Here is a 24828-nt window from a genome sequence, read left to right as displayed (position 1 = left end):
CTACCATTATTTTTTCTACATAAAGTATAGTATAATTAACTAAAAAAAGTAATTTCACTCATTTTTGAGGTGTAATAGGTCAGATATGAATTAATCTAGTTGTAACATATTTACACAATCCTGCATATAACAATAATTATTTCACGAGTTCATGTATTTTAAAAACACATAAGATCACGTAAGAAGGTAACAAAATTGGTTTCATGATTTTTGATTAGCAAAGAGTAAACTATGTATTTAATTTGGTTTAGTAAATACATTTTCTCACATAAAATAGTCAACTTTTTTATAAGTATAAATATTTTTATCATATAGAGCATGTTACAAGAAAATTAATAAAATTTGTTTCATTTGATTTGAAGCTCAGATGAATTAATTATTGATTTTACGAGGTTGAGCTTTTTTATTTTTTTTTGTTAAACTTCACTAAAATTCAAGAAAAATTGCTCGATAAATCGCTAAAATCGAACAGTTATCGATAATATGAAAAATTCGTAAATACGTTCAATAAATCGCTAAATTTGGTCGGTTACCGGTGCAAACCGATCGGTCGATTTGATCCGAATTCTCACCAAATTTTAAATTTGACCGAGTGAATTTTAAACGAATTCTCACCGAATTTTGAGCGATTATCATGATAATCAGGATTTTTTGGGTTACTATCAAGTCTCGGTTTTTTTTGCACTAAACAGTTTTGTAAATCTTGCCTTAGCCTGATGGACTCACTGGAGTGTGTGTGCCAGTAAAAGTGTACAAAGAAGGTTCCAAATGGACTTTTGTAGAGCATTCCTTCTGCTTTTCACTTTGTTTTCTTCCTTTCTTTTTTATAGCCGGTGTCTAATCTCACATAATATTAATCGCAAACTCAATATATTAGATGCAGCGATATTAATCACAAACTCAATATATCAAGATCTGAATCTGTTATGAAAATATCGTCAAACAAATATATCAAGAGCGATGGCATAGTTTAATTTCAGATGATATTAAAAAAGAAAAAGTAGATTATCCGTTAATTTACTTCTAATTATTTTTATTTATTTTTATTAGTAAAACGGATCATATATCCGTAGTCCATAACGAAATGAGATGTATATAGAAAAACTATAACTTATTTAATTTTTTAGGATTTCTATTAAATAAAAGGAGAGTAAAAGAAGAGATGATATGTGAATCAATTGTATTATCTCTCTATTCCGCCTGTTCCGGAGAGAGGGAAAAAAAATACGAGTTACCCTCTGTCAATAAAATCTGCAACATATCTCTCTCACTATTGAAGGTAGGGAGTCTTGTAGGCTTCTTTTCTCTCGGGCTTGAAATTTTATGGGTTTCACTGGTCTAACAGGTCCGCTCGCTTATTTGGGGTTGTTTGGTTCTCATCTTTAAAAAAACAAGTTAACATTTGGCCATATAAAAACTAAGTTCATGCTAAAATTTTATCATGTCAAGTAGTTATTGGTTTGAGATCAAAATTAAAATTTTGATCAGACAAAAATTAGAACGACGTCAAAATCTTATCTAACTTTGCTAAAAAAATTAACCGGCCAATTTTTTAAAATACAGTCAAAATTTGATCTTGAGCTAAATAAAAGCTAAATTTTATAGATGCGACTAAATTTTGACTTGGACTTGTTGGAGGCGATAGCCACACAGGCCTGAAAGTCTTTTTTTGTTGGGCGGGCCTCCAATACAGCAGCCCACACGGCGGCCGACCTCCCCTCCTCGCCGTCGTCTGCTCCCCTCCCACTCCCACAAGACTAGAAGAGAAATCCCAACCAATCCTTCTCTCCCCGGTCCATCCCCAAATCGTCCATCCAGATCCATGTACCACCCCACCAGAGGCGGCGTCCGCGGCGGCCGAGATCGTAAGCTCCGCTCCCCCCCGCCCCCCTCTCTCTCATCCCATCCACGGCTCCGTGGTGATCTTACTCGCTGCACGGGAGTTTTTTTTTTTTGCTAGGGTTTCGATGCGTGCATGTTGTTGCTATTAATTCGCCGACGCCGTCAGGTTTTTGCCGATTCGTTAGGAAGTTGTTGGTCAGTGCCTCGCTAGGAAGTTGTTGCCGATTCTACTCGCGTTCGCGTGGCTTCAGGGCGCTGGTTGCATGCAGTAGTGTTTTTTTTTCTGAGATGGGGATTATCGCGAGGTTAGCTGGTTTAGATTGTGAATCGCTTGTGTCAGCCTGGTTAGCTGTTGCCGTTTTGGAAAAAAAATAAATCAATGTTTAGGCGAGCTGTTGCGCGTGCAGATTCTAGAATCCGCAGTTGGATGGTGTCTAGGTTTAACATCGTGGACAATCCATCGATTCGGAGGGTCCTGCTCGGATGCTACTCAAATAAAATGGATGAGGCGGCATGTTCATAAAAAGAAAAGGATAAGCTGCCACACTTAAATTGCCTGAACCAACGGTAGCAAAGCTACTGTTTTTTTTAATCTAGGTTTGTCTGGATTAAATGGGATGAGTGCAAATTGATATATCTGTAATTTGTATATGTAACACTGCGTTTATGCAGAATGTATGACTGTTCCTAAATCTGTACGAGGTTACCCAACTTTGTGGGTGCTGTATACGTATGCATTTGTTGTTATATCTTTATCTGAACGGTAGCCCCAAAACAAACGCTAGTTCACTTTATTAAATGTGTTTTAGCTTGTTTAAATGTCAGTTTCATCAATTGCTCGGAAAAAAGTTTCAGTTGCATATAAGGAGATAAGCAAATTTATCTTTAAGTAACATCAGGAAACTGTAATCCAAGAAAATAATTAGAATAGTTACCTTATTAGGCTGTGTTTGTTTGCTGCTTCTGAAACTGCTTCTGCTACTGGCAGAAGCCAGAAGCCAGAACAAACGAGGTTCTGGAGAAGTGGCTTCTGGAGAAGCCAGAAGTCCGTTTCTGAGGAAAATGAACTAAAGCTGAGAAGCTCGCTGAGATGTGTTTCTCTGAGAAGCTATGTGCTGAGAAGCCAAAAATTTATTGTAGAAGCCAACAACCTATTTCCAAAAGCAGCTTTTCAGAAAAGCCAAAAGCACTGCTTTTCAGAGAAGCTCAAAAGCAGAAGCTCAAACAAACACGGCCTTAGTCTATTGCATCCATGCTATTAATCTTGTCTAGAACAGTTCTTTCAATTATGGCCATGTAGTCAAGTGACATTTTGTTGTTGTGACAGAAGGACATCGTTACCACCTACCAGGCATTGGTGCCTAGTTGTACCTTGTCTTATGTTGATTGCTATATTCGAATGGAGTGATTCAAATATCATGTGCATACCACGCCTCTCTTTTGCATAAAGTACAAAGTGCTAAGTATGAACCTACAAGGCTGCAAGGTCCTAGATTGTGCCTGTATTGCTACAATACGCACTTCGTTTGATATAGAAATTTGTTTGCATGAGTTGCATGATTTTTTAATCTACAAAATCATGGTTTGAATAATCCTCACCTGCTATCGTGCACTAGCATACCTTCTGATCTTTGTTAGAAGCACTTTACATATTCTTATCATTTACTACCGTATCTGTTTTCTTGCTTTATTTATGCTCTAGCTTTATTATTTATATGCCACAGAACATAAAAGGGACAGCAATTTTCAGTATTCTGTATAATCTATTCCTGCAGAATTCAAATGGGATGATGTGAAGGTTGACAAGCATCGAGAGAATTACATTGGTCACAGCGTCAAGGCTGCTGTTGGTAGATGGCAGAAAGGTAAATATAACCATGCCCTTTACTTACCTGCTGTCCTTTTTCCCCCCTTACCTGCTGCACTGGCTGAGTCTGCTGGATGCAATGTGGATTTTCCTATGGTTGTTGCTCTGTATAAGGCTGAAAAATGCTTAAAAATATCATATCTCCTGCTATATTTTCCTGCCCTGCCTTGTCCTGATATGTGAAATGAAAACTTACCATCAACTCACGGGTTGGTGCATGTGTGTTCTCCAAGTAAAGGGTGCATTTAGAAGAATTGCTAAACTTATTAATGAAAACCTTTCTCTGGCAGTCTGGGTGGATACCGTATCTGTTTAGATGAACCGGAATGCTACTTCAGGTAACCTGTAACTGAAATAGGTTTGAATCTCCAATCCATCATGACATCGTGAGTAGGCCATAAACTAAGCAAGTTAGCCTACTTAGGTACTTGTATATCTAAAATGACTGCTGGCACATCTCCATTGATCTAATGGAATCCATGTACAATCAGATTTAAACATTTACACAGTTCAACTTTCTAGTTATTCATCGGCGGAGGAACATCTTGTGAGCATTTTATAGGTACAGTGAGTCAGTTCCGTAATGCCGTGTGTGTTTCTGTTACCCTTTGCAATACTTTTGTGATAGTTCCTTAGGAATGCTTCTATGGTATGTTGTATCTCAGGGTTGGGCTTGCAAATATCTTGATGGTTCTGTGCTTACGGGTGGCTTGTAATGGCAATGGTTCTTATATTAAGTTCTTGAGGCTCGTGATTTGTTAATTTATAGCCATGTTAGTTCTGCAGTTGATGTGATCTTTTGTGACTATCTCTGCCAGGAAAGGACCTGTTCTGGTATACTAGGGATAAGAAATCCGACACAGAAGATGCTCTGAAGGAAGAAATCAGGAGAGTGAAGGAAGAGGAGGAACAGGCCATGCGTGAGGCACTTGGCTTAGCTCCTAAGCGTAGTAATCGGCCTCAGGGCAATCGTTTGGATAAGCATGAATATGCTGAGCTGATTAAGAGAGGATCAACTGCAGAGGACTTAGGAGCAGGGCATGCTGAAGCAGCACAAGTGCAGGGTCTAGGTTTATACAAGTATACACTTTTGGTCATTTAGTTATCTTTCAACATATGGCAGTGTTATATACTGATATTTGATGAACATTTTACCAATATAATGCAAACTTGTTTCCATGACTCAGGGCTCCTCGCGAGGAGGGAGGTTCGAGTTCTTTTAAGCTTGATCCTCCTGAAATGATGCCCGAGCAGGCTGACCATACAGCAGCAGCCAAGCAGGAAGATTCAGAGGATGATAGGAAGGGGAAAAGGCGGTCTGAGGAGAGAGGGGACAAAGAGCGAAGACGAGAAAAACATGCTGAAGGAAAGGGTAGGAAGCGAGACAAGCACGATAGGAGGCATGACTCGGAGGACAGATTGAAGCGCCACCGCAAAGACAAGCAGAAGAGGAGACACAATTCCGATTCTGATTGATAACAGCTCTGTGCCTGCAGTACTGTATCTTACTGCCATATTTCATACCGAGGATCTGCTTTTGCTTGATGATGTAGTGTAAAATGACTGGATATGCCTATGCTTTTTAATTACATTGCCTTTTTTTTCTTTCCAAAAATGCTATGCGAGCATATGATTTGCTGGCTGGGCTTCTTGTCCCTGATGAAAACTTGAATTCTGAAATGATAATGGAAAAGAAAGCTTTGGTCGTAATTGGGGATGAGCTATGACCAGTTTTTGCAGAAATCTCGGAAACGAGGGCAATAAGAGTAATATTCGTGATGTTGTAGGGCTCCCTGCTTTGTTTTGGAGGTAAACACAACTTGAAGACGGCTACTGTAGCTACTCTAAGATCAAGATTTCGACTACAAGCATCTGCCATTACCTCCCCACACACGCGCGCATCCTCGATCACTGCAATAATGCAATCACATGTCAAGGAAAACTATGCCTCCTACATCGCTTGGTTGTGCAGCCATTGCCTAGGTCTGCTAGCAATTTGAGATGGCTCCTGATGGTTTTGGTGCCAAACAAATTTGCTCACCCTGGATCAGATCCATGATCCACATCAACCACACACTTCATCTTCAGCTACCAGCCACCGGCTGCATCCAGGCCAGAGGCCACCAACGCCTGAGACGACCACCGTGGGCTCGGCAACCACCAGTTTGCAACCGTAGGTGCCCCTACCTGAACACGATCTGCCTAACGTTCAGCTAAGGAAACATAACAGCAACGCAGAAATGAATTCCGACTGCAGCAGCCGATCTAGATTCAGCACACAGCTCATGAAACAAGCAGAATACATAGCAGTGAATATCGTAGTTTTGACTGGAACGTGATGCATCCACACTTACCGCAGATCACAATCATTTCATCATAGATCTCCTCGCAAATATCAAAGCATTTCACCACGGGACACAGTAACTTCGGCAATTCAGGGTATCATAACACGAATCCATCAACCAAAATGAACTATTGGGACAAAGTAACTTGTAATAGGAAAACCAGCATAGCACCGAACTATTACCCAAAATCTCTTAAATGTTTCAGCCATGTCGAGATGCTGACCATCACAAGTAACATTAGCATTAGCAAACTCTTGGAAAAGATGACAACTGTTCTAAAGTAGAGGAGCTCCTACAGAGAGGGGGCAAACACAGGCATTACACCTCTCCCCGTCCTTATGTGTTGGTTGCCCTGGTGTAGATCTGCTGGCTTGAGTGCACTGATACCATCCGGATGAGGCCACGAGCCATCAGGTCCTTGATAGCCCTCCGAGCCAGGGAGCCGTTGACCTGCAAGGCAATGGTAACAGTTTCAATTACGCAATCACAAGGAAGAAATTACAGGACAACATCTTAAAGGTACAGAATTTGATTGCTTTCTGTATAGACTACATAGAAGCTAGCATTGCAATGACCATGCTAAATGATACAAGAAGCACAAATGTGTAGTCCTAACTCTTATATTATGAAAGTTATTTTCATGATGAATCTAGTAACATCATCTTATGCTGTCAATCTATATGCTTTTTTAGAAATTGATGGTCAAAGATAAAAAGGTTTGACTTAGGACAATCCTGAATGGACTTATATTTGGGATCGGAGTTAGTAATAAGCAGTTAAGGCTAGATGCTGCACGTCACCACCTACGATTTCCAAAACTTGCATACTAGTTACCATTGATTTCGTTCACCAAAACATTGCAAGTTCACAATTCACCATCATAACAAAAATAGAAATTTAACAGCATTGGAGCTATGAAATTTAACAGCACGGATCTGGAAGGAGGATTACCCGAAGCCTCTCGGAGAGGACGGATGGGGTGATTTGTTTATACTTGGGCACCTCGGAGAGCAGCTTGTCGTAGGTGGCCTGGTCGAACATCACCGCGTTGTTCACCTTCTCCTTTTGCTTTCCCTTGCTCCACTTCTGCAAAACCAACGACGCATACACCATGAGAACCCCAAAGATTGGAAACCCAGTGGCCAAGACTAATCCGACGAAACCCAGCCGGGGAGACAGTATCACCTTCTTCTTCTGCTTGCCACCGCCGGACTTGGCCGGCTTCGACGACGGCGGCGGAGCCTTGTCCTTCTTCGGTGCCTGCATGCAAGGAGACGAGCAGATTAGCAAACCCCGGCGCGAATCAGTTGCGTCAAATGGCTGGAAGCGGAGAGCTCACCATCTCGGCGGCGGCGGTGCGGGGACGACGGCGGTGGCGCGAGGGAAGAGACCGAAGGAATCTAGGGAGTCTGCTAGGGTTTTGAGGTGTGACGTGGGGCGCCTTATATATATCGAACTCGGCGCCGGTTGGACCGTCCGATCTCCATCCGAACACGGGCCGAGCGTAGCCCACTCCGTAAAATGCAGCCACTACAGTAGATGGTAGACCCTAGCATATTTTTGGCCCAAAATAAACCGGACTTTTTGTCGGCTCGGCCCCAGCCCAGATCGGCCCGGAAAATGCTCAGGTCTAATATATGGGCATGTGGGCCCGGCAGCTATGATAGATGGATTTGGACCCACCATCTCATCCGGCTTGTCTTTCAATCAAATATCTTAAAAAAAAAAGATAACCATCTTTTATCTAGGGATATTCTTCTTATCAAATGTATTTTAAGTACAACGAAAATAAAAATATTAGACATAGTAATATTAAGCATAAACTCAATATGAAGATATAGATACGATATGAGAGCACTACTAAGTGAATATGTTAGTATCTATACCGTAGTTAATGGGATTAAAAAAATGAAAATTATCTACTAATTTTTTTAATTAATTTTTATTAGTAAAATGAGTTATATATCCATAGTCAGTACCAAGACGAGAATAGGAGAGATTGATTTTAGATGGTATCCGAATAAGAAGAAGAGATTATTCGATAATTTTTTTAAATTTTTTTACTAATAAATGAGTAAATTATTTAAATTTTAAGAATTTTATTATAAATAAGGAGAGTAAGAAAAGAGGTACAGTAACTCACAAAGGGCAGAGGCTTCCCCAAACACAAAAAGAGCTACTTCCATCCATTCGGATTCCGCCGCGGGAAGGAAGGAGACGAAGCAAACCCTTCTCCAAGGTGATTTCAGCTCAATTCTTTCGATCCGATCGAATCAGTGCTCTCAATTTAATTCCTTCAATTTTATTTGGGCGATTTTCACGTGCTGATTCGTGGTCACTAGGGTTTCTGATAGTAGCGTTGGTGGTGGCGGGCGATTCCGGGCGCCATGAACGGCAGCAGCAAGGAGGCGCTGATATACAGCTTCGTGGCCAAGGGCTCCGTGGTGCTGGCGGAGCACACCGCCTTCTCCGGCAACTTCAGCACCGTCGCCGTCCAGTGCCTCCAGAAGCTTCCCCCCAACAGCACCAGATCCACCTACTCCTGCGACGGACACACCTTCAACTTCCTCGTTGACCGCGGCTTCGGTATCATGTTCCCCACCCCCCCTCTCTGCATGCGCCTCTGTTCTGTGATGTTGAGCTGTGAGTTGACTTGGGGCCATTGGATGCTGCGTGTATGTAGTGTTCCTTGTGGTCGCCGATGAGGCGGCCGGGAGGAGCGTGCCGTTCGTGTTCCTGGAGAAGGTTAGGGAGGACTTCATGCAGCGGTATGGGTCCAGCATCGACGAGGAGGGGCAGCACCCGCTTGCTGATGATGCGGATGAGGACGACTTTCTACTCGAAGATCGGTTCAGCGTCGCCTACAATCTCGACCGCGAGTTCGGGTCCGATGATATCTTAGATTCTTAGTGCGTGCTGGATTAGAGCTTGGTGTTCTGTTGCCATGGAAAATAAGTGTTGATTGTTGTGTTTGTTTCATGGGTATAGGCCGAGGTTGAAGGATCATATGCAGTACTGTGTTAATCATCCGGAAGAAATTAACAAGCTCTCCAAGGTGAAAGCACACCTGTCGGAGGTCAAAGGGATTATGATGGACAACGTTGAGAAGGTATGTATTCAAATTAATGTTTACTACTGTCCAGAGAGATACTGTCTCACACGCGTTTCACTGTTGATGAACCAAGTTGTATGAATGAAGCTCTCAGTTATGTTATTACATAGGCTTATGACGTATTTAGAGACACTAGTATGTAGTTTGGAGCACAGTTTGTTTCTTTATTGAATCTGTCTGGATATCATCTCTCAGGGGTACGATGTAAACATCTAGTTTTTGTGTTTGACCATCCGATTGCTATTGGAAAACCTTCACAATTGTGCATGGATCACATATGCATGCTGCTTAGTGGAAACAATGTATTTTCGAAGTTTCTGTGGGATAGATTACTCTGTTTAGTACTGATGTGCCATAGATAAACAAGTACTTTAGAAGCGGTTCTTGAACATCTGGAGGTGTCATTAGGTACAGAATTAGTAATGGCTGAATCTTGCCCTTCTATTTTGATCAATGACGCACCATTGTTGCTGCATTCAAAATATAATTAGTGGTGACCTGTTCATTGTTTTATCTAGGCAAATCTATTTGAAGCTTGCCTTCTTTTTATCCGGTTAGTCTTCAGACTGCCAGCATGTCAAGTTATTTGGGGCATAGCTGTGCACCTAGTGATTCAGAAATTTACTTCTGATGTTGTATAGTGTATACAATTAGCATTCAGCAGGAGATCAAGCATAGCAAACAATAGTCCCAACTCCATATCTTTCAACTTAATCCAAAGTTCTATGTTTTTATGTTTACAATCCTGACTGTGCTGGACTTTTGCTCAGATATTGGATCGTGGTGAGAAGATTGATCTTTTGGTGGGCAAGACAGAAACCTTACAATCACAGGTATATATTCAGTGTTCGATGTTGTTTTATCCTGTTTGGGTAAGAATGTGCGGTCGACTTTGATTGATAGCTGTTTTGTTAAATTTGCTTCAGGCTGACAGCTTCCACAGGCATGGCAGAGAGCTCAGGCGAAAGATGTGGCTTCAGAATCTGAGGTTTAAGCTGATGGTGGGTGGAGGCATCGCGGCTCTGATTCTCATCCTTTGGCTGATGGTCTGCAGGGGATTCAAATGCTAATGCATCCAAAGTCACTGTTCACTTTTTTCAAGCGTTGTATATGTGTTTACGGTGTCGCGTGCACAGAGTGACCACCAAATCATGTTTTCAAGGCGCTTCAAGTACCGCTGTCTGGTGTTGGGCCTTAATTTCCTGTGGTCCTTCTCATGTCTCATATGATAATGTTACGAACCTGGAGTAGTTATGACCTTATTATCTGTACATCCCAAAATGCTAGCTCTTATTATTTGGACTCTGGAGAAGGGGATCTTCTGTACTGGTGCTGTACTCGATAATCCTTGTAAATGGAGAACGCCCTGTGGTGCGGTCTCCAGCTATGTTTCCCCCAATCATCCAAGATTCACTTGTGCATCTGCGTCGGCTAGTAGAGTTGGGTCACCTGTACTACTGTATGTTCAGCTTGCAATAAAAAATGATGTCTATTACCTGGGTCGCCTAAGGTTCTCCGATAAGACAATTGAGCGGGTAAACAATTTCTAATCATCTCCGGCCAGAAATATTGAGGCCGAAACAATGAAGAACACCATCGAACTTTTCTTTTCAGAACCGGCAATGTGCATTGGTGGAGTGAAGACTGGAAGGAGCTAGCGGTCAATCCGATGATCTCCCTGAAACAAGAGGACGTCGACGTGCAAGTTGGCGACTGAAACAATGGCCGCGAGAGCTTCACCACTCTCAATCTCTCGTCAAGAGGAGCAACGGGCCTCTTGGGCCAAGTCCAGTTCCCTTCACACGCCTGGAACCGTTAAATGCAAATCCAACGGCTGGGATGGCGGGGCGCGGCCATATAAAATCCCCCTACCGCATCGCGCTGCTGCTGCGACCAAAAATTTCGAATTCTCCCTCCCCACCCCGCTCCTCTCCGCTCGCCGCAGAAATTTCGAAATCCCCAAGCCCCTGGCCGCCGCTGCCCACCGCCGCGTCCGCCATGTCGTCGCGGCAGGACAAGGAGAAGGCGGTGAACGTGCAGGTCCTCCTCCGCTGCAGGTACGCTCGCGCCGCCGTTCCTCTCCCCCCTCTCTCCTTCTCTCGCGCGCGGGTGGGGGTGGGGTGCAGGTCTCCCGCTCAGATCCGACTCCCTAATCCCCGTTTGATCGATTGCGCAGGCCGTTCAGCGACGACGAGCTCAGGAGCAACGCGCCGCAGGTGGTCACCTGCAACGACTACCAGCGGGAGGTCGCCGTCACGCAGACCATCGCCGGGAAGCAGTTCGACAGGGTCTTCACCTTCGACAAGGTCCGCTCTTCCCTTGCCAGTTCCGACCCCTCCAAGATCTAGCATTTTTAAATGTTTTTCCTTCTTTCGTTGGGCTGCATTTGGTTTTGATGCGATGATGCTGTAGCTAGTGATGTTTTAGTCAAAATTTGCCACGCGTGGCGAATCCCCACTTGCAGTTTTTGTGGTTGTTGCACTGATTGAGGGGTCACTAGGGGACATTTGATGCCCTGGGTTAGTTAATAATTTGAGCTGTTGTGTTTTTTTGACCAAAAATAGTAGGACAGGATCCAACTGCATGCGTATATAATTTGAGCTGTTGTTCGCATCCAAACAAGCTGAATCTGCAGTTTCTGAATTAGAACAGCTGCATTGAGTTGCTGTTCGCTTCTTAAAGCTAATGCTGGTGCGAGCGGCCACGACTCTCAGTTTTGTTTCAGCTTTGGTTGCCCAGGGATGAGGTGTAATAGTGCATCATCCTCATTTTTTTCCAGGTTTTTGGGCCGACAGCAAAGCAAAAGGACTTGTATGACCAGGCGATTATTCCAATTGTCAATGAGGTCTTGGAGGGTTTCAATTGCACCATCTTTGCCTATGGCCAGACGGGCACAGGAAAGACATATACCATGGAAGGCGAGTGCAGGAGAGCCAAGGCAAGTCTACACTACTGATGCTGTATTTCACGAGTGTATGTTTCTAGGTTGGCTCTTTCACTGTTGGCTTATCGTGTTGGATTGCTTGCAGAGCGGACCAAAAGGCCAGTTACCTGCAGATGCTGGAGTCATACCAAGGACAGTTAAACAAATTTTTGATACCTTGGAGAGGCAGAATACTGAGTACAGTGTTAAGGTCACGTTCCTGGAGTTGTACAACGAGGAAATAACGGATCTTCTTGCACCGGAGGAGATATCTAAGGTTGCTCTTGAAGATAGGCAGAAGAAAGCCTTACCTCTTATGGAGGATGGGAAGGGTGGAGTGCTCGTTAGAGGTCTCGAGGAAGAAATTGTCACGAATGCAGATGAAATATTCTCTCTGTTGGAAAGAGGGTCTGCCAAGCGTCGCACTGCAGAGACACTGCTGAACAAGCAATCCAGGTCAATCTCACTCACTGCCTTCTTTTGAACTGTACTGCTAAGACAAACTTTAGTGCTTATTACCACCTTTAACATTTCAGTCGGTCGCACTCCCTGTTCTCAATCACCATTCACATAAAAGAGGCAACCCCTGAAGGAGAAGAGCTGATAAAATGCGGGAAGTTAAATCTGGTTGACCTCGCCGGGTCTGAGAACATCTCTCGTTCTGGAGCTAGGGAGGTATTGTATTACTTGCTTGAATGCTGCTGTTTTATCTAATAAGCATAGCTTCTATTGTAGTATAAAGTAAGACGCTTTCTCTTGATTGTAGGGACGTGCAAGGGAGGCTGGTGAAATTAATAAAAGTTTGCTTACTTTGGGCCGTGTGATTACGGCATTGGTAGAGCACCTTGGACATGTTCCTTACAGGTAAGCAGCATCAATTAATTAAGTTAATGTGTATAGATCAATTGCTCTTTGTTATCTTAGCTGAAAATCCTTCTCTTTCAGGGATAGCAAACTCACAAGATTGCTACGTGATTCGTTAGGAGGAAGAACTAAGACTTGCATTATCGCAACTGTTTCACCCTCCGTTCATTGCCTTGAGGAAACCTTAAGTACATTGGATTATGCGCACCGGGCAAAGAGCATCAAGAACAGGCCTGAGGTGATTTGGCTTCATTTTCTCAAATTTACCGATCATCATGTTCATGATTCCTGTTATACTTTTGTTTGTAATGTAAATCTTGTTAATTTTATTCTCCTAGAGCAAATTTGTGATTGACATTTTCTTCTCCAAGCGATAACTGAAAAGGCAAATGGCAGAACAAACTTGTAGACATATTTGCTGGAATGTTTTGAGTTGGGATACTAGATAGCATGCACTTTAATATGTGGAAATGAAAGATCTGTGTAACTAAAAAAAACTATTTTTCCAGTTGCATTCTATTTTCGTTTATGCAGCCACCCGCTAACCCTTCTTAGTAGTTATGCTGTTACATATAAATAGGAAGCTTTTTTTTACTCCCCTCTGTACATACTTCGTCTTAATGGGTGTTTAGAAAGGAGTATGTATATCTTAAAAAGTAGTATATACATCTCACAAAATATATATTTCACTTAAAAAAATATATGCATATCAGAAAAGTAGTATAGACTTCGGCTATAATGGGATCAACTATGGATTAAGCCGGGATTATATACTCCCAGGAGTACAAACTAGTTTTCCTCTCTCTCTACACACACACATACCTTGCTAAGATGCATAAATGTTAGGTGATCCTCTTGGTGGAAACCGTGGTCATAGGCTTGTGCTGATGAATGTTTGGCATGAACTGTGCTATGATTTATTACTGCATCATCGCCATCCCATTTGATACTTAATTCGAGTGCATTGCATTCCGGTTTACTACTGGATGCGTATGTATAGTGTGTACTCTAAAAGAATGGCTTTCTCAACATGGTATTCAATGTATGTATGGGATATTCAATCGTGAAAAAACTATGGAATTAGTTCAGATCGAACTTCGCCAACACTATTTTTCTAAAAAAATTCTGAACTCATAAATCCAGTTTTGAGAAAACTCATGCCACCATGTTGAGACCTGGATTAGTTTCTTATATCTTTCTATATTGCAGGTAAACCAGAAAATGATGAAATCAACATTAATCAAAGATCTTTATGGTGAAATTGACCGACTTAAAGCAGGTCAGTAGTCTATCCACATAATCAGTTCATCTCATCAGGATGGTCACACGATAACCTCACAAAAATTGACTGCTTCCCAGAGGTATATGCTGCTCGAGAAAAAGTTGGAGTGTACATTCCCAAAGACAGATACCAGCAGGAGGAAAATGAGCGAAAGGTAGTGTTTGATATAGCATGATGTTTCAAAGTTATTCTGAAGGGAAATCATTCTTTTTCCACCCTTAACATGACTTTTTTTACCTTTCCTTATCAAGGCCATGGCTGATCAAATTGAACAAATGACTGCTTCTTTGGAAACAAGCCAGAAGGTATGAATTTCCTGCAAATCTCTTACGGTTGTTCTCTGTTCATAAAATCAACCCTTTTGCTTTGGTTTCAGCTAATTAGTGATCTGCAACAAAAGTACAATTCTGAGCTTCAACGTTCTGCTGATTTGAGCAAAAAGCTTGAAGTCACAGAGGTGAATTGTATTTTCCTGATTCTGATTACTTCATGGTTATTTGAACTGTAAGGCTTATAGCTTTGTATTGTGATAGAAATGTCTGGACCACACAAGCAACCTGCTCTCTACAACAAAAGAAGATCTGAAACAAGCCCATTATAATCTGAAGGAGAAAGATTTCATAATTTCAGAGCAGAAAAAAGCAGGTACCATTTTATATTACATCGTCCATTCCAGAAACCATTTAATTGGTTAGTTTTAACTCATTCTTTTGTGCCAGAAAATGCTTTAGCACATCAAGCTTGTGTTCTGACATCAGACCTGGAAAAATTTAATCGTGATAATGCTTCACTCTATTCAAAAATTGGTAAGCATTTGAGACTATCTGTGACTGTCTTTATTACAATTGCCATTTGTATTAACTGTATGTTGAACATGATGAAATAGCTAGGGGAGAGAAGCTAAGCGCCACAAATAGGTCTGTGGTGAACACATTTCAAACTGACCTTGCTTTGAAGTTGGATATTCTCTCCAATACTCTCAATGCATCCATAGACCAACAAAATAAGCACTTAAAGTCCGTGGAGGACCTATGCCAATCTTGTGTTGATTCCCATGACAAGGTACATACATTAGTGATCCATAAATTGGAATGCCTAATTTTGCACAGGAATTACCTTGCTCCACGACCTTATGTTGTATGTTACCTATTTTTTTCTGAACATTTGAAGGCCACATCGGAGCTGAAAAAGAAGATTTTGGCTTCCAAATCGTTATACATGTCGCATGTGGAAGCCTTCCAAAATGTTGTACTCTTACATAAAACAAACACAAACGGCACGCTTGAGGATATATCATCCCTGTCTGCTGCAAGCTGTTGCAGTCTGGATCAGGCAAGTAATTGTTTGCTTGTTTAGTTTAAACAAATGCATTGCTCTGTAGTATTTGTTCGTACCCTTTGCTTCAGCTGTTCTCATGGCGATATCCTTGCTCACAGCTACTAGCCTGTGTTGAGGGAGAGGCACAAAATATTTTTAGTGACATCCATAATTTGTTAACCACCCACCGAAGTGAAATGACACACTTCACTCAAGAATTAAGGGAGGTCAGTTGCAATATCTGATGACTTACACGGCAGTTTTTCAGCATTTTAACTATGATCAGCTCTTAGTTGGAGTTTGTTCGTGCTGTTTTGTAGAGTTTCCAAATTAGCTTGGACAGGGCGAAAGAAATGTCTACCTTTATTATTGGGCTTTTTGACAAGTATGTTGAGGAAACCTCCAAGTTGCAGAGCCATTCAAACAGTACTCATGAAGCACAAATGAAAAGCCTTGAAGATTTTCAGAATGCTTATGAGGTGAGCCATCCACCCTTTTCAATCACTGGCAAATTTTAGTTAGTGTATATCTAATGCTCCACCTGGTGCAGAAACAATCAAAATTGGAGGAACAAAAGCTTCTGGCGGACATCAGCAGTTTGGTGTCTAAACATGTTACTCGACAAAGGGACCTGGTACGTGCATTTGTTTGGTTTATGACCATAGCAAAAGCGTGAGGCGTGCCATATGGCAACCCTTGTTGGTATAGATTCCTGACATGTTCTCCTGCAGGTGGGTGTTAGATTGAACTCTCTGGGTGATGCTGCTCGTGGAAACAAGGTATTTTTGGATGAGCACACATCTGCTATCGATGTTGTCACAAAGGACGCTAAGAGGAAGTGGGAAATATTTGCTGAGCATGCGGAGAATGACTGCAAAATTGGCTCCAGCTTCTCTGCAGCTAAGCATTGTCGTATGGAAACCATGCTGCAGGAGTGGTATGACCGAACACTCGATTGGATTTTCGTTCGCTCATCTGTAAAAATTGGATTTCTCTAAACAATCATCTGCATTTGACTTATCCAGCGCATGCACTGTTGACTCTGCCGTTCAGCAATGGAAGAAATCACATGCTGCTGTAAACGATCTCAGCAGAAAACAATTAGCTGAAGTTGAAGCACTTGTCAGGCAAGTAGATTAATTCTATTTACCTTGAAACTTCTTGATACCCCAAACTAAGAAATTGATCTGGCACTCGCTTGGAATGATGAACATGGTCACAACTTGCATGCCAGCGTATAATCTCAGAACATAAGAACAGCCTTCTCAATAAAAAAAAAAAATCATGGTAGCAGCTAAGCGGGAAGCGGCCATGCCATCTAGGGACAGTTGCATTACCCGAGCAAGCACTTCTGTGTTTCAGAACCATGTATTGGCCTTTAATATATCTTGGTTGTGGTTTTTTCAGGATCGCAATTGAGAACAATGAGCAACATGAAAAGGAGATTGCATCATCTCGTGCCGTGGCTGAAGAACATGCATCCAGTAGCAGCAAGGGCATAACCCAGGACATTGACAGTATTTTCTTGGCACTCAATCTGATCATCGTGCTCACAATCATAGAGTTCCCTCCCTGATCTAGAGTCCTTAACATGTCAATTTGGTGCAGATCTGCTGGATGAGGTGCGCGATTCGAGTTCAAGAGTGGTGTCAACGGTGGAGGCTCACTTTGCAGAGCTGCAGCAGCTGCAAGAGAACCACTCCAGCCAGGCTGCCGGCATCAACACGCACGCCGACAAGGCTTTCCAAAGTAGCTACAGGGTGAGATCGAAATCCAGCGAAACATCAGTGGTTCCCTCAATTCCCAATGCATTGACAATTGACATCTCTTGTCTGAAATTCCCTACAAATTCTGTTTTTGCAGGACTACGAGCCGACTGGTGGAACTCCGGTGAGGTCAGAGCCGGAGGTGCCGAGCAAAGGCGCCATCGAGTCGCTGCGGGCGATGCCCATGGAGACCCTGATGAACGAGTTCCGCGAGAACCACCCGTACGAATCGAGCAAAGAGCCCAAGCCGTCGCTCATCCCTCGCTCGCCGCTCGCGACACTCAACTGAGACCACGGAAGCCACCGATTGTGAATTTGTGACACGTCACATTCACATCCCTGTGTGCAGTGTAATCTTATCAGGACATCAGGTTGCCGGTTTTGGTGTCCTTGTTGTGCTAGGTTAATTGCGGGGTGTGAGCTGCCTTAGCTTTCCCCCGATGCATTTCCCCTTTTTCCATTGCATCATCTGTAGCAATTCGTTGCGTGATACTGATACCGTGGAGCATCAGAAATTTGCAAAAAATGCTTTCAGTGGCATACACATTTGCATTCCATTGTGCGAACAAGGTTGACAAGAGACGGTTTTTTATATAAGGTGGAGCTGCATCTCCGAGCGGTTGTCCTGCTCGATGACGTCTAGGAAGACGGGGTCGACGACGATGTGGCTGTTGAAGCGGACGGAGAAACGGTGAGACCAGAAGAGCACCGCGGCCTCGCCGGCGATCTCGACGGCCGCGTCCAGCTCCATGTGGCGGCGCGCGACGTCGGCGAGGATTGCGCGCGCGCGGTGCGCGAGCTCTACGCCGTCGAGGCGGGCGGGGAGGTTGAGCAGGCGGCAGGAGGTGGCCGGCTGCTCGCCGGCGTCGAGGCGCGCGGTGCCGAGGTGCCCGCCGCCGTAGAGGATGGAGGCGGTGGAGGCGCCGTAGCGCACGGGCACGACGTTGGGGTTGGTGGCGTGCACGGTGAGGGTGAGTCCGATGTCCAGCGCTGCGGGGGGCCGGAAGTGGAAGGTGGACAGGCTGATGGAGATGAGCTCGAAGCTCGGGTCCCTCGGCCGGCACAGCACCACAGCCGCCGCCGCCGCCGTCGTGGCTGCGCCGGCGAGCGCCGAGCCCCAGCTCCACCGCCGGCGCGATGGCGGGGACGGCGCGCTGCCCATAACTTGGGATCTGGGTTTGGTTGGGAGCTGGAATCGCGTGGAGGGTTTGTGCGTGGGCGAGGTTTTGGTTAAGGCGATCTGATCCAATGTGGGCGGTTCCTGTCAGGATCCCTCTTGATTGGTGACGTTGATTTGTGAGCCAACGGTTTGATTTGCCTCTTTGCAAGTCCAAGAGATGCTCAATCGCTAATGGATTTCAAGATCCGAATTAAAAGGGAACAGACGGCTCTATTTATCCACTCCCTTCTCAGCTTTAGTATTTCTTAGAAAGCAACATCACTCATCAACTCATGCACTAAAATGAGGAACTAGAACAGAATTTGCAACAGCTTCAAACCCACATAGATAAAATCGGCTGTGCAGCATACAGAACTTGAGGTTCACTGTTTCTTTTCTTTTATTGAAAATAATAGAATTTACATGGTCTACGCATGATTACGTATGAACATTTGAGATATGGCAGGTGCTCTACGACCTTTTAGCTGGAATAAAGAGAATATGTTGTCTTCAGGTACTCTATGATTTCAGCGCTTTCGAACATCTTGACTCCGGTGTTAGGATCTTCGAGGTAAGGCACCTGCCGGGACAGTAATATGTATCACAATGCTACACCAGGCATGCAAATGAAGAATGTCCAGCTTTAGAGGCATGAATTACAAGGTTGCGAACCTGGAAAAGACCCTTTTCCTTGAAAAATGCTTGTCTCTTGGGACTGCCACGCGCACAGCTGCAGTAAAGATTTTTAGTTATCACTCTTGCAAGTAAAGATCTCAGTTCAGAATAACTGAAGATTGTGCAAAGCAATTAAGATGTCTTTAATTAAAAAGATCATGTTCTTTCCTCGAAAAAAAGATCCTGTTCTTAGGCCATGTATCAGTGTATCATCTTGTTTGCAGCAGATCTGAGCCTTTAGCTGCTATACTAGTAACACTAAGGTCCTTTGTAGAAGTTTGCCAGGCAGTTATTAACTTATTACGTTATGATGGCAGCATATCCAGCTATTTATTTACGGATATGTGGCTTGAAGTATTACAATACCTGTGCAACAAATGCGGCAATTCCAATTCAACAAGTGCCTCCCGTGCTAATTTACAGAAGGGAGATCCCTGAGAAAATAAATTATCCGCCAGTCAATCCCCAGAACTGGTACTACACAGCAGCAAATAGCAAATGATGGTATACTCTGAATAAGCAGATGTATGAAGGATTCAGACCTCATATGCCCATATCTCTATTGGTTGGGGTGGAATTTTAGAAGCTCTATAGGAATTGCCCTGTAAACAATGATGGCTCGAGATAAACAATCAGAGGGCAATAAGCAAAGAACTTGGTTATATTGTTTATCACAATGTACCTTCCCAATACGACCAATCGAAGAAAGCCCTGCGGTGATCGTCTACAAAACAAAGAATACAAAGTTCCCTCTTGTACAATATAAACATCTTTTTAAATGAAAACTACAGTAGGGGCCTCCCTCTTGTTTCAGTTTAAAAAAAAGGTTCTACAAATTGCACAACTGCTCATTGACTAGTAATAAACTATCCTACTCAATTTATCAGATAGGCAGAAACTGAGAAATATAGAAAGGTGAATGAGAAGAAACATATCATATACTTTTGGCTTATTCTTGATTCAAGATAATATACATTTGGGTTATTGGGTAATTAGTTACTTACTGTTAATAGACCAAGTGATAGCATAACTGGAACAGTTCCGTCACCTGAAAAACAAGCACAAGTCAAGGAAGCTAACAGGAAGAACCTCTAATACAAATGGGGAGGGAGATATGTCGAATAGACACCATATTTGTTGGCCAGGTACTTTATGATTTCATCTGATTCATACATGGCAACCCCTGTGTTTGGATCCACCTGAAACATACGAGTGCCTGATATGAAGATAAACACTCAACTGATTTTGCTTTCATTACATAACACCTTTTTTTGGTGGAAAGAAAAAAAACACCCCTAATTCCCTCAACAAAGGAAATACAGCACATCACATTAGCACATTTCATCAACAGGACGAAAATCCATTTTGCTGGGGATTAAAAAGTCTGGAAACAGTTAATGTCACACAATGGTGAATCTATGACCATGATTTTTATCAAATATAGTTCAGACAACACATTTCAGTATTTCGAAGATACGTAGAGGTGGAAGTGGTAGATATCGAATATGACCTAACACACCAAGGAAAATCAGAAATTGTCTAGGATGACTTGCATACCATGTAAGGGAATTGTTTCTTTCCACCCATCTCTAAAACTTTCGGACGGAAGGTTGGGCCGTTTTGAGGACAGGGATAATATAAAACATCTAGGTCCAAGACAGATACCATCTCCCGGACCTGCAAATTTTACATTATGAATATAAACGACAAAATTGTTCAGGTGCAAAATGCAGATGCAGAATACTCGGAATATTCACCTTTCGACAAAATGGACAGCTGCAAATAAGGCACAGTACACCAACAGTTGAAGAAAAGGAACAAGTCAGCATGGGTACTCAGCAAAAATCTTATGGATTGATACAAACACAAGTAGGCGTAAGTAGAGGCAGATGTGTGCTACCAGGTCACACAATATGTTTCTCAGTAGACAGAAAGGCCGTACCCTTCAAATTCGTATATCTCGATAGGTTTTTCAGGTCGAGGGCACTGCTCTATTTTTGATGTCTCCTTCACCTTCCAAGCTAAAATTAGAGACATATGTATGAAGTCGCGTAATATTCCAAACTACAGATCTAGATTGGTACAGAACAAGTAAAGTTTTATAGAATTACTTATATTCAGCTAGCTGCAGCTTATTATGTGATTCTTGCCTTTTTTTTTTCATGATATGGTCAGGGAAAAAAAATGAAAACTAAAGAAATTCACCTTGGAAATCCAAAGCATATTGATCTGATGGTACCTCGGCTGGAGAAACAAATGATGCCGAGAACCTGCACATTGAAGTGATACACGCCAGCAAATTAATTTGGCAACACGTGCCTTATCTTGTGCTACTAGTAACAACTTGTGATTGGTCGAGTAGCGAGGTGGCCGTGGGGATTGAGGAGGAGAAACTAGGGAGAGGTGCCGGCGCGTACGTACCCTAGGACGAAGATGCCGGTGCCGAGGCGGAAGGGGATACCGAGCGAGGCTCCGAATACGCTGCCTAGCTGGCCGGGCTTGACCTGGAACCGCTTGGGCTCCGGTGGCTTGAACCCCGGCGGCGGCTTGAACTCCACCGGCTCGGCGGAGGTGTCCGGCTGGGCTCTGAGGAGAGTGATCCTGGCACGCGCACTAGGACGACCAGGGGCTGCGCGGCGGGAGAGGAGGAACGCCGGCCGGGGGAGCGCCGCCGCGGGGGCGGCCGCCGGAGCCATGGATACGGTGCGGCGCGGAGCCAAGACAAGCAAGAAGCGATTGGTTTGTGGAGTGTGCGGTCGCTCCGGCCACTCGATTTAATGTAATCTGCGCCGTCCAGATGTGATCGGACGTGTCACGGGTCTGGTGGGTGAAGACCGAGCAGGGTGGAGAAGCGAGCAAGGGCGATGGCTGTGACATCAGAGGCCGGAGCCCACCGCCAGCGGTGGAGGCTGACGACGGCCGGCGTCTTGCCCTTGCCAAGATACTCTTTAGAGGTTCCTTAGCCTGGTTGCTCACGCCTCCTCCTCTTTGCAATCCTCTTCCTCTTGCAGAGAAACTTCCAATGGCGACGCGTTGAACGCCGTACCATTCCAGTCTCAGGCATGAGAAACACGGAGAAGGAATCGATCGCTTCTTCGTCGTCGTCTTCTTCGTCTTCTTCTAATCTGACGATGGAATTCTGAATAAATATAGTCGAGGAGTCGAGGGCAACCGCAGCTTCAGTTCTTTCCCTCTCACCTACCTCATCACCCACCGCTTCGGCGGTTCCCCAGCAAAAGCAAAGAAAGAACACCACCCCACGTCGCCACCTCGCCTCTCCTACTCCATCACCTCCCATGGCTGACTACAACCGCTACGGCCACGGCTACGCCACCCAGGGATCTGCCGGCTACGGCCAGGCGCCCACGCCCACACCCTCCGCTCCTCCCTTATCTTACTCCTCCTCGTCCTACGGCTACAGCCAAGGCGGCTACCCGTCCTCCTACCCGCCGCCGCAGATGTCCGGGGGATTCGGCTTCGGCTTCGGCGGCGTCGTCGTCACGTTCCCGCCGGGAACGCACCCGGACGTGGAGCGCGCCTTCCGGGCCGCCGACCGTGACGGCAGCGGCGCCATCGACGAGCTCGAGCTACAGGGCGCGCTCTCCTCGGCGTACCACCGATTCAGCATCCGCACCGTCCGCCTCCTCATGTTCCTCTTCAACAACCCCGCCTCTTCGTCTCCGTCACGGATGGGTAAGCGTCCTCCTCCTCCACCCATTCTTGCTTCAACGATTCATTTCGCTCTTTGGATTGTGATGCTGTTAGGATAACAATAGATTCGGGTTCCCAGTGATGCCACCAATCTTTCTTGGTTGTCCAGTGAATCGCACTGTCTGAAAAAAAAAAGGGTTCCTTTGTGTCTATTGAATTATATAAGTAGATTAGTACGGCCGGGGTTGCGTTGGTGCCATGAAAAGTTTACAAATTGTTCAATTACAATCGTTCCATTCAGGGGGGCAACTTGAATTGGTATAGAAGATTTAGCCTAGTATGTGTTGAAATCTGAAACGGTGCAGCACTAGATACTTGTATTGCTGCATCTTCAGACAACATGAATATTCAGCGATGCTAAGGAAAGTTCAGTTATTGCTGTACATCATGGGACTTACTTCACTGTCCGTTCCTATTTAGGGGCAGATGGGAATGACTGTCTGTCTATGTTTGTGTAGGGCTTCTGATTTTATTGTTCTGTACCCACACCGATTAGCGTTCACCTGTTCTCTTTCTTCAGGAGCCGTGCCTGTGTTTATTATCGTCGAAGCAGCTGTGCCATTTTATTTGTCGAAATGGTATAAACAAGCTACTGATTTCTTGCTGCTTCCGTGTTGCAGGGCCAGCAGAGTTTGTGTCACTCTGGAATTGCCTTGGACAATGGCGGGTGAGTAATTGGAGATTTCTGTAGCTCAATTTACAAACACAAAGCACAATCACTAGATTCTCATTGTGGCAGTACTCCAACTTGTGGTGCTTAACATTCTTTCTACATCGCTCACAATAACATTGATTTATACATAAAGTACCACAAACCATCAACTTATCTTTCGTTATAGAAGAATCTTATGAATAATCAAAGTTGACTTCCTACAAAAAAAGAACAATGCCAGTAGAGACCATGTTTCTCTGTATGGAATAGCTGGTGCTCCAATCATATGTAATGAACTGATGATTAAAGAAGTCAAAAGGGGAAAATTGGCATTAGTGCTGTGATCTGTTCATTTTGCACTACCATCTAGCTGCCTTGATTCAAAATTAGTGGGTGGATCTACTAATTTATTTTCTTCATGGCACCATCTAGGATATTTTTGACAGATACGATAGGGACCGGAGTGGAAGAATTGACTCCCATGAGTTGACAGAAGCGCTCCGCAGCCTTGGATATGCCGTTCCACCTTCTGTTATCGAGCTCCTTATAGCGAACTACAACAATGGTGTGTCCAGCAACGGCGCGCTAGACTTTGACAACTTTGTGGAGTAAGTATATTCTTCATCAGGAATTATCTTTCCACTCCTTATCCTCATCTCCTCATCTCAACACATGTCCTGACTCGATATATCTTTCTGCTTTTGTAGGTGTGGGATGATCGTGAAGGTATGCTAGTTTTCTTCTATACTACAGCCTATGGAGTGAAGCAAAGTTTTCAAGTTGTTACTGATAGATATTTGTCCCATTTTCGCTCTATGCAGGGTTTAACGGAAAAATTCAAGGAGAAGGATACCCGCTACACGGGTTCAGCAACTCTTACATACGATGGATTCTTGTCAATGGTCATCCCCTTCATCGTCCCTTAGCGTCTTTGGTTTTCTTTAGACCAATCAAGCTGTATATATGTAACTTTCTAGTTATGATTATAGTGGAAGTGTTCTCCCCTAGTTTGTGTGAATGGATAGATTTGTAACCAGTGAGTGTTGTTATGTCAGTATTTCCCCCTTGGCCTTTCTTGCACATAGACCTTCGTGTTGTACATAACTCTGAAGGATACTTTCGTTTTGTGTCGGCTTGCTAGACCTACCAAGTGTGCGCTGATCATCAGGTAACAATTCCTTGAAGGCACGTTGGGGAACAGATTTCTTTTGATGTGATTCAGACTCCAGGATGTCATTGCTCATAACAATTCTGACTTGTTCTGATTGCTTAATTTATCCCAGCTAAAATAACACCGTTTGTCCTGCAACGTA

General features: G+C 43.8%; 6 protein-coding genes and 1 pseudogene across 7 annotated transcripts; 4 read left to right on the top strand and 3 right to left on the bottom strand.

Moving 5' to 3' along the window:
• Nucleotides 1–1700: 1700 nt before the first annotated feature.
• On the top strand, nt 1701–5419 carry LOC133895587 (uncharacterized). The gene is made up of 4 exons (XM_062336015.1): nt 1701–1865; nt 3618–3707; nt 4528–4789; nt 4897–5419. Exons 1-4 carry the CDS (start codon nt 1823–1825, stop codon nt 5183–5185), a joined length of 684 nt encoding a protein of 227 aa, XP_062191999.1. The 5' UTR covers nt 1701–1822; the 3' UTR covers nt 5186–5419.
• Nucleotides 5420–6134: 715 nt separating this feature from the next.
• LOC133896449 (small ribosomal subunit protein eS25y) lies at nt 6135–7477 on the bottom strand. Its single transcript, XM_062337057.1, has 4 exons — nt 7394–7477; nt 7240–7314; nt 7006–7140; nt 6135–6504 (listed from the first exon to the last, which is right to left on the bottom strand). Exons 1-4 carry the CDS (start codon nt 7394–7396, stop codon nt 6391–6393), a joined length of 327 nt encoding a protein of 108 aa, XP_062193041.1. The 5' UTR covers nt 7397–7477; the 3' UTR covers nt 6135–6390.
• Nucleotides 7478–8197: 720 nt separating this feature from the next.
• Nucleotides 8198–10593, top strand: LOC133896213 (vesicle-associated membrane protein 727-like). 2 transcript variants are annotated; one of them, XM_062336771.1, is made up of 6 exons: nt 8198–8293; nt 8397–8640; nt 8738–8939; nt 9043–9163; nt 9937–9999; nt 10110–10593. In XM_062336771.1, exons 2-6 carry the CDS (start codon nt 8442–8444, stop codon nt 10158–10160), a joined length of 636 nt encoding a protein of 211 aa, XP_062192755.1. In that variant the 5' UTR covers nt 8198–8293; nt 8397–8441; the 3' UTR covers nt 10161–10593. The 2 variants fall into 2 exon arrangements, with proteins under 2 accessions (XP_062192755.1, XP_062192754.1); XM_062336770.1 differs by having other exon boundaries at nt 10093–10593.
• Nucleotides 10594–10931: 338 nt separating this feature from the next.
• On the top strand, nt 10932–17801 carry LOC133896210 (kinesin-like protein KIN-5C). The gene is made up of 23 exons (XM_062336768.1): nt 10932–11223; nt 11343–11472; nt 11946–12104; nt 12196–12545; nt 12626–12764; nt 12856–12953; nt 13035–13191; nt 14163–14232; nt 14313–14389; nt 14487–14540; nt 14612–14692; nt 14769–14880; nt 14955–15041; nt 15122–15297; nt 15406–15567; nt 15672–15779; nt 15873–16031; nt 16103–16186; nt 16284–16489; nt 16578–16679; nt 16960–17069; nt 17161–17312; nt 17416–17801. Exons 1-23 carry the CDS (start codon nt 11006–11008, stop codon nt 17605–17607), a joined length of 3183 nt encoding a protein of 1060 aa, XP_062192752.1. The 5' UTR covers nt 10932–11005; the 3' UTR covers nt 17608–17801.
• Nucleotides 17802–17833: 32 nt separating this feature from the next.
• LOC133896215 (uncharacterized) lies at nt 17834–18712 on the bottom strand. Its single transcript, XM_062336774.1, has one exon. It carries the CDS (start codon nt 18478–18480, stop codon nt 17908–17910), a length of 573 nt encoding a protein of 190 aa, XP_062192758.1. The 5' UTR covers nt 18481–18712; the 3' UTR covers nt 17834–17907.
• Nucleotides 18713–18866: 154 nt separating this feature from the next.
• On the bottom strand, nt 18867–22018 carry LOC133896211 (uncharacterized; annotated as a pseudogene).
• A 138-nt stretch (nt 22019–22156) lies between these two features.
• Nucleotides 22157–24721, top strand: LOC133896212 (calcium-binding protein CBP-like). The gene is made up of 5 exons (XM_062336769.1): nt 22157–22845; nt 23484–23530; nt 23948–24123; nt 24223–24241; nt 24337–24721. The coding sequence occupies exons 1-5, from the start codon at nt 22449–22451 to the stop codon at nt 24439–24441; spliced, it is 744 nt and encodes a 247-aa protein (XP_062192753.1). The 5' UTR covers nt 22157–22448; the 3' UTR covers nt 24442–24721.
• The last annotated feature ends 107 nt before the right edge of the window (nt 24722–24828 follow it).

The sequence above is a fragment of the Phragmites australis genome, chromosome 16 (assembly GCF_958298935.1).
Source record: "Phragmites australis chromosome 16, lpPhrAust1.1, whole genome shotgun sequence".
Classification (NCBI taxonomy): Eukaryota; Viridiplantae; Streptophyta; class Magnoliopsida; order Poales; family Poaceae; genus Phragmites; species Phragmites australis.
The sequence above is the reverse complement of the archived record's forward strand: the minus strand, read 5'-3'. Positions and strand labels throughout refer to the sequence as shown.

Coding starts and splice junctions, on each gene's coding strand:
- LOC133896212 (XM_062336769.1), top strand. CDS start 22,449: ATGGCTGACTACAACCGCTACGGCCACGGCTACGCCACCCAGGGATCT. Junction 22,846..23,483: donor TTCGTCTCCGTCACGGATGG/GTAAGCGTCCTC, acceptor TCCGTGTTGCAG/GGCCAGCAGAGTTTGTGTCA. Junction 23,531..23,947: donor ATTGCCTTGGACAATGGCGG/GTGAGTAATTGG, acceptor GGCACCATCTAG/GATATTTTTGACAGATACGA.
- LOC133896213 (XM_062336770.1), top strand. CDS start 8,442: ATGAACGGCAGCAGCAAGGAGGCGCTGATATACAGCTTCGTGGCCAAG. Junction 9,164..9,936: donor TGATGGACAACGTTGAGAAG/GTATGTATTCAA, acceptor ACTTTTGCTCAG/ATATTGGATCGTGGTGAGAA. Junction 10,000..10,092: donor CAGAAACCTTACAATCACAG/GTATATATTCAG, acceptor AATTTGCTTCAG/GCTGACAGCTTCCACAGGCA.
- LOC133896215 (XM_062336774.1), bottom strand. CDS start 18,480: ATGGGCAGCGCGCCGTCCCCGCCATCGCGCCGGCGGTGGAGCTGGGGC.
- LOC133896449 (XM_062337057.1), bottom strand. Junction 7,141..7,239: donor GTGGCAAGCAGAAGAAGAAG/GTGATACTGTCT, acceptor TTGGTTTTGCAG/AAGTGGAGCAAGGGAAAGCA. Junction 6,505..7,005: donor TCCTCTCCGAGAGGCTTCGG/GTAATCCTCCTT, acceptor ATTGCCTTGCAG/GTCAACGGCTCCCTGGCTCG.
- LOC133895587 (XM_062336015.1), top strand. CDS start 1,823: ATGTACCACCCCACCAGAGGCGGCGTCCGCGGCGGCCGAGATC. Junction 1,866..3,617: donor CGTCCGCGGCGGCCGAGATC/GTAAGCTCCGCT, acceptor CTATTCCTGCAG/AATTCAAATGGGATGATGTG. Junction 4,790..4,896: donor CAGGGTCTAGGTTTATACAA/GTATACACTTTT, acceptor TCCATGACTCAG/GGCTCCTCGCGAGGAGGGAG.
- LOC133896210 (XM_062336768.1), top strand. CDS start 11,006: ATGGCGGGGCGCGGCCATATAAAATCCCCCTACCGCATCGCGCTGCTG. Junction 11,473..11,945: donor GGGTCTTCACCTTCGACAAG/GTCCGCTCTTCC, acceptor ATTTTTTTCCAG/GTTTTTGGGCCGACAGCAAA. Junction 12,105..12,195: donor GCGAGTGCAGGAGAGCCAAG/GCAAGTCTACAC, acceptor GATTGCTTGCAG/AGCGGACCAAAAGGCCAGTT.